This window comes from Lepisosteus oculatus, chromosome 5 (genome assembly GCF_040954835.1).
Source record: "Lepisosteus oculatus isolate fLepOcu1 chromosome 5, fLepOcu1.hap2, whole genome shotgun sequence".
NCBI classification, from domain to species: Eukaryota; Metazoa; Chordata; class Actinopteri; order Semionotiformes; family Lepisosteidae; genus Lepisosteus; species Lepisosteus oculatus.
Genome location: NC_090700.1, coordinates 30,060,348 through 30,069,966, shown reverse-complemented (window position 1 = coordinate 30,069,966; position 9,619 = coordinate 30,060,348). Strand labels below are relative to the sequence as shown.

At 48.4% G+C, this 9,619-nt stretch overlaps 1 protein-coding gene across 10 annotated transcripts in view; it reads right to left on the bottom strand.

Moving 5' to 3' along the window:
- Window positions 1-1,334: 1,334 nt before the first annotated feature.
- Window positions 1,335-9,619, bottom strand: part of LOC102698879 (ankyrin repeat and SAM domain-containing protein 1A) — a 131,229-nt gene continuing 122,944 nt past the window's right edge. For 5 of the 10 annotated variants that reach the window (XM_069190253.1, XM_069190254.1, XM_069190257.1 and 2 more), the window contains one exon: window positions 7,481-9,112. In XM_069190253.1, the coding sequence (XP_069046354.1) occupies window positions 8,765-9,112 (348 nt within the window). In that variant the 3' untranslated portion in view covers window positions 7,481-8,764. Of the gene's footprint in view, window positions 9,113-9,619 lie in introns of all 10 variants that reach the window. The other 5 variants (XM_069190259.1, XM_069190260.1, XM_069190261.1 and 2 more) reach the window with 5 other exon arrangements.

The window sequence follows — 9,619 nt, the reverse complement described above, 5'->3', positions numbered from 1 at the left end:
ACATGCCTTTCAGCCCCCACTGTACCCTGTTTTTTCTTAATTTGTTTCAGCAACTGCAGTCTAGAGGTTATTTTTGCACCTCCTGATCGATTGTAAAAACATCAGTCAATGGGGTTAATCAATACCTTCCTCCTGCTGGAGCAGGCGATTCTGCAGACTCGCTGCAGCTCCTACCCATCTCTAGGATCCAGGATGTGTGGGTCTCCTGAGGGCCTCCTGCCCACTGGTCCACAGGCCTGGGCAAATTCCCTCTCATGCCCCCGGATACATGGGAGCAGATTGAGAGACCATAGGACAGTAACACAGCCTGGACAGTTATATATATTGTGAGGCCAATAGTGTGGTTGTGTAGTGTGTAGGATTCAATCCACCAGCTCTCAAACCCCCCCCCCCCCACCGAGGCGTACAGCCTCGACAGAGCTGGCCGCCAGCACCTGGAGCTCTGGGGAGGCCCGAAGACAGACATCTCTGCAATAACGAAGCAGGAGACAAAATCGCAAAACTCAGTTTCACTTCTTGCCGTTTGTGATAAAGAAGAGACGTTTTTAAGTAATTATCCGAGCCTTTAACATTACAAACATGTTGAGTTCAACCGAGTTCAGTCCCTTTTACTCCTGTCTCTGATTGTGTCAACTGGCAGACCTGCCTTCTCACTCTTTTGGTGTGCGTTCCCAGCGTTAACAGCGTTATCTTGAGACATATCCTTCCACCCATTTTCTCACTGATCTATCCAGTAGAGGGTCACAGGGCAGCCAGAGCCTACCCCAGCAAGAGATGGGTGTGAGGATGGACAATGGATGCCAGTTCATCGCAGGGCAGAGACAGATACAGACAGACCCAAACACACACTCACATCATCTTGAGTCTTTTTACAGTTACAATTGTAACAGTTTTAAAACAAAAGCCATAGTTTCCATTCAAGCTCATATGTTTTCTAAGGAAGTGATGAATTTGAGGATCTCATCCTGAGACTTCTTGAAAGAGATCAAGCTTCAACAATGGGCAGCTCGTGACAGACTCCCACAACCCTTTGTGTAAAGAACTTTCTCCTGTTAAAGGAATCTCAACTGCACTTCATCTTAGCTCCCACTTCTTTCTGGCTGTGCTTCACAGTCTTGAATGAAAACCAAGACTGACTTGGTAAATACCTTATGTTTAAATTTACCCTGTTAAAGGCAACAAAATGATGATGAATTTTTCGCTTCGCCACCTGGACACCAGAAGGCCCTACGCTTCAAGGCTGGATAATCCTAGATCTGAAGAACTGGGGGAACTTTTGGCATGAAACAAATCAAATGCAACCAGCTATTATTTTAAAAAATGCAACCACAAAATTTTAAGTTACAAGTTTGTTCTTTTATTAGTTGTACAATTATGAAAAAATAATAAAAAAAAACAAAGACTGGAAGCCCAAGAGTATTTACAATCGTTTTAGTTTTCTGTAGTGAGGTCCGTCTGAGTTTTCTCAGTCTGCTCCTGCCTGTCTCCTACCGCAAAACAGCAGGTATCGGTACCATGATATGTTGAATTTCTTTACACATTGTTCTTTTTTTTTAGTCTAGACAAAGGTGACAAAGATTAACGTTACATACATATACATTTATAAAAAGAGTGGAATCATTCAAGTATCAAAATACAGACAACTAAGGATTTCTTTATGTTCCATTAGAATTATTTTCATTGCCCTCAGTAACAATATTACAGATTAGTTCCTCTTAACTACCCATTATCACAATTAGCAGATGTGCAAACGCCAAAACTGAACTAGGCTGATGAACTGAAGGTTTGACTCATCCTTAAGAAACGTGGTGAAGCTAACAGTCCTAAAACTTTAAAAAAATAAAAAATATTGAAGTAAATGACTGAATGTCATAGTAACCACGGCAACATTCAGTACAGGTTTAACAGTCCTCAGGCCTAAGAGTCTCATAGGATTTATTTCTTAATGAGGACTGTCCAGTCCTCATTAAGAAATAAATCCTATGAGACTGCAAGAGGGCAGTTTTAAACTATTATGGGAAAAAAAATGTCTGCTTTAGTAGCTTATTGGCCTTGAATTTTGTTATCGACAGCAATTAAAAATCTTTTCCCCTCTGTGTCATGTTAGCATCAAGTTCAACACCAGCCTGGCTCAGTTTAAGCACTGGAACAGTTAAATAAAAAAAAACAATAACAAAACGAACTTTCTTAAATTAAAAGCAAATTCATTCGAATACATTTTAATAGTATTTTTTTAAATTAAATCCTCATTTGATGTAGTGTCAAACTGGCACCCACGACCTTCTTTCACAGGTCCCAGACCTACATCGTGTTAAAAACCCGTCGCAGAGTGTCGACAGCAGAGTGGCTCAGTGCTTAAAGGAGAGGGAGGATTTCTGTCACCACATGTACCATACGCTATCCACTCACTTCTCTCTCGCGGCCAACAGTACCCTTTAATGTAAACAACCTGCTGCTATAGCAACTCCAGCTCCAGCTACAGCCAGCCTGCAGTAAACTCTCCCCTCTGGAGCAAATCAGTTAGTGTCACAGCAGGGCACCATGTCCAGCTATTCACAGTGCCACAAGCAACCTTAAATCCACTCTCGTCATGTGTTTTTTTACAAAAAAAAAGACTTCCTTGTTAGTGTGGGATGGGAAGTTTTCTGAAACGCAATTCTTTTGGGCTACAGCTGAGGACAAAGAGGTCCCAAGGCCCCTGCCAATCAACTCAGTTGGCCTCTTCTGGATGAAACCTGGTGGGTCTGTCAGCACACAGAGGGGCCTGACATTACACAATGCAACAGACACCCACACCTCCACAAGAGAATTAGGAAATATGTCCAAACACAGAGCTGGCAAGAGCTTGAGGAGGGAACCCTACAGGAAGACAAGATGGGTCTTACCACTTGGAAAGCCCTCATACACCGTAGTAAGTCTACTTGGAGATAAAAAAATGAACGTATGCAGCATACTTTGGCACGTAACTCAGCTAAATAATGGAAGATTGTTGAAGCAGCAGGACAAACCTTTGCTATGCTAGTATAATCCTAATCCTCGCTCCGGTAGACACATTCAAACAAAAATAAAATTACAACCAATTCACTTTGCAAGAAACAACAATGCCCTGAAGAGTCAGAGACTCTGCAGCATGAAGCGGTCTCGGGGTAGCTAAAGATTTCCGCAGAAGCACCCAGCTCAGGAACCATGAAGACACAGATTCCCAGGACCCTCTAACCGAGTGACAGCACTGACCCCTACAGGGCAAAGGAGGAAGAACAGGAGTCCCCTTCTCATTCTGGGCGGCGGTGGAGAGAGAGGGGGGAGGGGTTCGTCTTGACATCCTGACAGTGCCTGTGAGTTTGTGGGTGTGGGGTTGGTCTGGCGGTGGCGTAAGGGGAGAAGGCCTTCTAATACTGGAGCACGCCACCGGCTCCCTCTCGCCCCCCCCCACACCCCCGTGCCCGTCGGCCTCTCCCTCGCTCTGGAGCCTCAGCTTCGTCTCCGCATGTGAACCCCGGGGCTCAGCTACATGAAGGGAGACACAGTGAGAGCTCGTGAGCAACAGGACCGTCAGAAACAGCCACTAGCGCGCACAGGAGGCCCAAGAATCAAAGCGGGGAGATACCTGTGGCTACCAAATCACAGAGAACGGCCCTCAGAGCCTGGTGTCGCCGGATTTGGGGGGATAAACGACATCGCTACGAATTTAAATTATTTTTGCGATACTTGCCAGGTAAGAGTGGATTAGAGGAAACAAATGAAATCTGAAGCAGAGACAACGTCAACAACTTAACTGGCAGAGCATGAAGAGGCAGCCAACAAACGGGAAAAACAGGACACGGGAGAACTGGAGACAGCTTGCCAACGCAACTGTAAACCCCCGGTCGGTGTCAAGCCCAAGACAGAAGCTCCAAAGTGGGAAAATGTGAGCCTCGGATATAGAATGGTGTCGGTAATTTGTCAGGTGTTTTTAGTATATCAATTTTGTGTGTTTTTCACATCTAGGCCCACAGCTATGAACCCCACAACCGCACACAGGGAGAATGAGGCCGTTTAGACAGACTCCTCCGACCTGAGCCAATCATCTTTGAACACATCACAGTCAGCCCCGCCCTGTATAGGAGGAGCAGTGCTGATTGGAGGAGAGACATGTCTCTCACTGACAGCACCACACGGCTGCAAGCACATCTGAAAGAGGCCTGGTTGTTTAATGCCTGGGTGGTGCACTACCGCTTGGAGAAATCGCTTGTCACATGACCCAGGCTCGAACCTGCGATCATAGAGCTTAGGGGGGGATCTAAGACATTTAAAGCAGCTGACTTCCTGTACGCGGTTAACTATACTTCTCTGGTCAAAAGGTTCAAGGTTCAAATAACCAGGTCTCTGACCTGCAGGTGATTTCAGGAAAGGCCCTGGAGAACAGGAGCCTACGGAAGGCATCATGGCTCCTGGAAACAATGTGATATTCTGTCTTCCCAGTGATTGCAGCTAACCCTTAATTTAACACCAAGAGGCGAGGAAAGGCCAGCAGGACTTGGATGCTGAAGGCCAGGACTTTCAGTGTGTGAATAAAGACTCTTAATAGCAGCTTCAGGGTTTTGTTATTGTTTCCAATCCACAGGTTCAATTAATAATGCAAAGGCAATGCCTTCCTTAAACAGAACCAGTGAGGACAGCTGCAGGCTTGACTAAAACTATTTCTCTGGGGTCAAGACGAAAGAATCTTTTTCAGTCAGCCGTGATGACTACTTCATAAAATGGCATGAGAAAAACAGCTCTACCGGAGTAAAAAGGGACTGAGGATCTAAAACATCAAAAAAGAAGCATCTGATAGAGGGAAGTACCGAGTCTTTCAAGTTAGCCATCTCGAACTGCACAACCCTGGTTGAGAACTCATTTCAGACACCATCCGTGAAGCACAATCTTTTTCTGACTGGATTTACAACGTTCTGTGAATGCAAGTGGCAGCTAAGCGGACTCAAAACAATTAGCTCCCCAGAAAAAACATCAAACCTGGATTGTCCTTGATAGGTCATCTGTTACTTTTAAACTTTCGCCTGTTAACAAAAAAAAAAGATACTGCGTGCCATCTTTAACCAGCAACTAAATGAGAAGCTGCCTAACACACACTCGGGGATTATGTGAGTGAAAGGTGATGACCTCTGACCTCACGTCAAGCTGCCCTAGATGCAGCTGACTTGAAGCGGCCGCTCTTTGTTAGGGGGTGAAAGCATGAAGGCAGGCTACAGAAACTCCGGCCTGGTCAACCAGAGAAGGATGGAGTGATGCAAATCAGGATGGTTATGATATAATCCTGAAGCATAGAGCCCCCTCACAGATTCAACCCCCGCTGTCACTGCCGCAGTTCTGTGTCTAGTGATGTTCAGGAGCACTGGATAGTTTTGGCCCACTTTATGGTTTAGTGCCTGGCTCACCCGACATCCTACACGTGTACTCTTTGACCTCTGACACATCCACGTGTAGCTCCTCGACAAGGCAGGACGGCCTTCTGGGAGCACAAAGAGCTGACCAGACCGAAGACTTGACAAGCCGACAGCAGCCAGCGGGGAAGCTGGGGCGCGTGTCACCACCCAGGTCACCCCGACACACATGCGACAGTGTTCAGAGAAGGCCTCCTGTTCGTCTTTAGGCACCCCGCAGACAGAATGAAAAACTAAAGCCTAAAACAACAATCATCACCCTTTTGTTCAATCGATTTTCCACCTCACCCATCTTTTCTCAGTCGCTGCTATACAACTTAAAGCTAGAATACGCTGCACTGTGGTGTCCAGGAAACGTCTCGCATTGAGCACAAGCCGACGCTTTGTGAACCTCTCCTAGAACGTGAACATGGAGAGTGGATGCCGCAGTGCGTTCGGACGAAACAGGAGGAGGAGTCTGGGCGTGTTGAGTCACGCTGTGGATGCATGAAGTTCAAATAAGAGGCTGGTGGACTCGCTCGTCTTTACCAACATGGAACGCTTTCCGTTAGCAGTCAGTTTCGTTTTGACGTGACCCGTCTTGCTATCAGGTTATTCATCCATGGCTGCAGCTCGAGAGGACTTAGCCGCTGCAGTAAGAAGCTCAGCAGTGAGGTGATGAGCAGGTTCGAGGCAGTAACAGTGTTTATGGGTCATTATCGGGCTTCTAGTTTGCTTATTTGTTGCTGCTCCTTGGCATTGATTGAAGTGGTGAAGATACACATTTCTAAAAAGTTTTCTGCAACATTCCCACCCTTCCTACTAGAGGAAATCCAGGATTCAGGTCAAATCACAGTGCTGAACTCCAGATTCTTTTAAAGGCTGGCCTCAGTCTAAGCCAGGCAAACTTAAAAACAGAGCTGGGTTTGCAATCAAGAAGAAGACATCAGTCCCAGGCAGGCTCATTCAATTCCTCTTCTAGGACTCTGGACTGTCTCTCTCTCTCTGCGAGAACAACTTGGAAAGGTCGCAGGAGGCGGAAAGTATATTCCACAGTCAAAACAGAGGATTCAGAAATTGTGCAAGGAGGACAAAACAAGAGGGGACAAGTTCTCTAAAAAAAATCTTAATAAAAAAAGTTCCCCTGTTGTGCTGAATCACACACGTTGCCCCCTCCTCCCCCTGTCCAGTCACTAATCGGGAGGTTTGAGAGGAAAGCAGTTCTTCAGAGCGCCTCACAGTGGTCAACGCCTGCTAAGACAGGAAGAGCACCAGATGGGGGAAAAAAAAAAAAAAAAGACTGCACAGCTGCCATGAGAATAATCAACAAGGACTTTCAAGCATGAGAGTGGAAGAAACACGACACACAGATTCTTCCTGGGGAGTTTGGAGGAATGCTGGCTGCTGTTTGCCTTGGGCTAGTGCCTGCGGGAGAGACGAATGGTGCACTCAGGAAAGAGGCCCTGCCAACTGTACGTCCTGGTGTCAGAGCTCAGTGGAATGGGTAGCGGCCGGGAAGGATCATCAGTTTTGGCAAAAAGCAACCTTAAAGAGATCGAACCTTACTTCACCCAGAAATCCAGCTGCGGAAACATCTGAGCTCTGGCAAAGCCACTCAGTTTAGGATCTCCCTGCGAGTGCTGGGTGCAGGTATTCCACTTTTACCAATATCACCTGTGTGTTTCACACGTCTGACTGGGGAGGGGGGGGGGGCTGAGGTCAGGAGCAAGCTAGCCCAAGGTGCGGACGGTGGGAAAAACAGACTCGAAAAGGACGGAAGAAGAAATCGCCGAGCAGATTGGAAGGGACAGTTAGTCCGTGGAAAGAGCAGCAGCAATAAGTAGGGTTACAGGAGCAGAGGGTGAGGAGGGCAGTGAGGAAAGAGGCTAAGGGGCGGGGGGGCTACACGGCTCTCTGAAGGGCCAGTACGTGGCAGAGGCCAGAGGAAGAGGAAGCAGGGGGTGGGGGACAAGGGGCGGGCAGCCCCGAGGGGTCAGGGGGTGGCCCGAGTCACAGTGAGAAAAGGCACAGAGCAGGAGGGGGGGCAGTGGCCGGCTCAGAATATGGTGGTTTCGTACTTCGTGCTGATGGTCCGCTTGGAGTCTGTCTTCTGGTCCACGAGCCAGGTGGCGCTGCCTTGGGATTGGGAGTCAGTCTCAAGCTCCAGGGGCTCCATCTACAGGGCGGAGGGAGAACAGCAGGGCATAAAACGGTCGGTCAGCAGCAGCCGGACACATTTGTTTTGTTTGACATGGCCGTGGTGTGAATGTGTCCTGCGCGTTCTCACTCTACGCCAGGAACAAACCGCTCCCGCAACAGACTCCCCGGACGCGGCCGAGAGGACGCTGGCCCTCCTGTCCTGTCCACTCCATCGCAGGAGCTGCCATTCCCAGGCCTGGTTTTCTTCCAGCGGGCTGTCTGTCCACTCTAAGAGCCTTCACCCTTCACACGTTGCGCAAGCGCTGCCCTCGCCCAGCCCTCTCCGCACACAGACCTCGTCTCTTCACCTGCCCGGTTCTGGAAACACGGATAATCTCTAACCGGACTCACCCGCCCTCTCGGACCAGCAGGGGAAGAGACGGACAACACACACGCACACCCTCTGAAATGTGCCACGTCAAGGCCTCCTGCTCGTCTGCGCCTCACGAGCCTCCAGTGACAACAGCACAGCTGAGGCACCAGACAGAGGACCGATGCAGCTCATGTCCACATTGCCACAACCTGGCCTGATACGCTCTGCACTTTCAGAACCTCAGCAGACAGAGGCAGTGTCGACTCAGATCAGTGACCTCTGCGCTACAAGGGCCCAACGGCACTGCAAATTGATTCTTACTTGAGCCTCTCAGGAGCGTCTGCCTGGCCAATGCAAAGCGAACCCACTGAGCCATTACTCCACTTGCGCTGTACTCAAATTGAGTGCTATCCTAACCACTGCATGTAATGACACACCCTCACTGCTTCTGCTTCCATTCCTGCTGACAAACTGAAGCTCTGTGACCCTCCATGATCAAACCTCGCGATGCACCAAGATCTACCAACTCCGCTAAGCAGCCTCCACCTCTCTTTCACTTTTTTCCCCCCCTTCTGTCTGGCTTGTGACCCTCGGATCGTGTTGGACGAACACTTCCACGCACAACACACACGCGCGGACACAATGGGCTCAAGCAGGGGTCTCCAACCTGGATCATGGTGAATGCAATCTGGCAGATTGCATCAGACATCATTAAAGAAAGAAGGTTCAAACAGTCTTTCAAATAATGCAATTTAGAGAACACTGGGAACAAAAATCCATAGTCCCTCAATGACAAAAGCGACTTTAAATTGATTCATTGCGTGTTCCTAGTCTTTGCAAATGTGATTTTCTAGGGACGCGTGAGATGGCGCCGATAGGGGAGGCCTAGAAGCAGGATTAGAGACCCCTGATGTAAAACATGACCAAGCAGCCAGAGCTCAGAAATAACACAAGAAAAATCAGGAGAGCAATGGGGTGCTTGAAGATACAGGAACAGGGTAAAGATCAGCTGGTAAGAGGGCGAGAAACAAAGGGAGGAGGAATGACAGCGGGAGGCAGTGAAGGAGGCCGAGCAGGAGAGACAGAGAGAAAGCAGGACCTGAGCTCCGGGGCTGACAGAGCGCAGAGGGAGGTAGGAGGGGCGGTGAGTTGTACACGTGTGACAGTAACAGCAGCGGCTCTCAAGCAGAGGAGCACCCTGGGAAACAGGAGGAACCGAAAAGACAAACACAGAGAGAGACGTTAATGTGAGGCAACACGCAGGTTAGTCAAGCCTTCGTCCCACTGAGGGGTGTGCAGAGGACGTTGGGGGGGAAAAACTTCAGTCTTTGCCCTTTTCTTTTAAAATCACAGTCCTGTCATTCGGGTTACTGATCCAGTCAACAGTATTATCACCTTGCACCTTCCACTGGAAGAAAGATACGGGTGAACACAATATTTCATGTGCCCAGCAGATGAACTGCTGATTCCCCTCATATCTACTTGTTCTGAATTTATTTTAACCCTATATAGTATTTTGGCAGCCTGTCTACAGAGTAGCAGAACAGGGACACGCAGCCCCTGTGCCTTGGGCATCCTGAAAGGATAAGGAGGATGAGTTAGCCACTAAGCCTCTGCACACCCCTGCAGTCACAGTCGCTGGGCCACAGGTCAGGAGGACAGATCAATTCAACAGATCAGACAAACGCATGATTCCTTGACATCA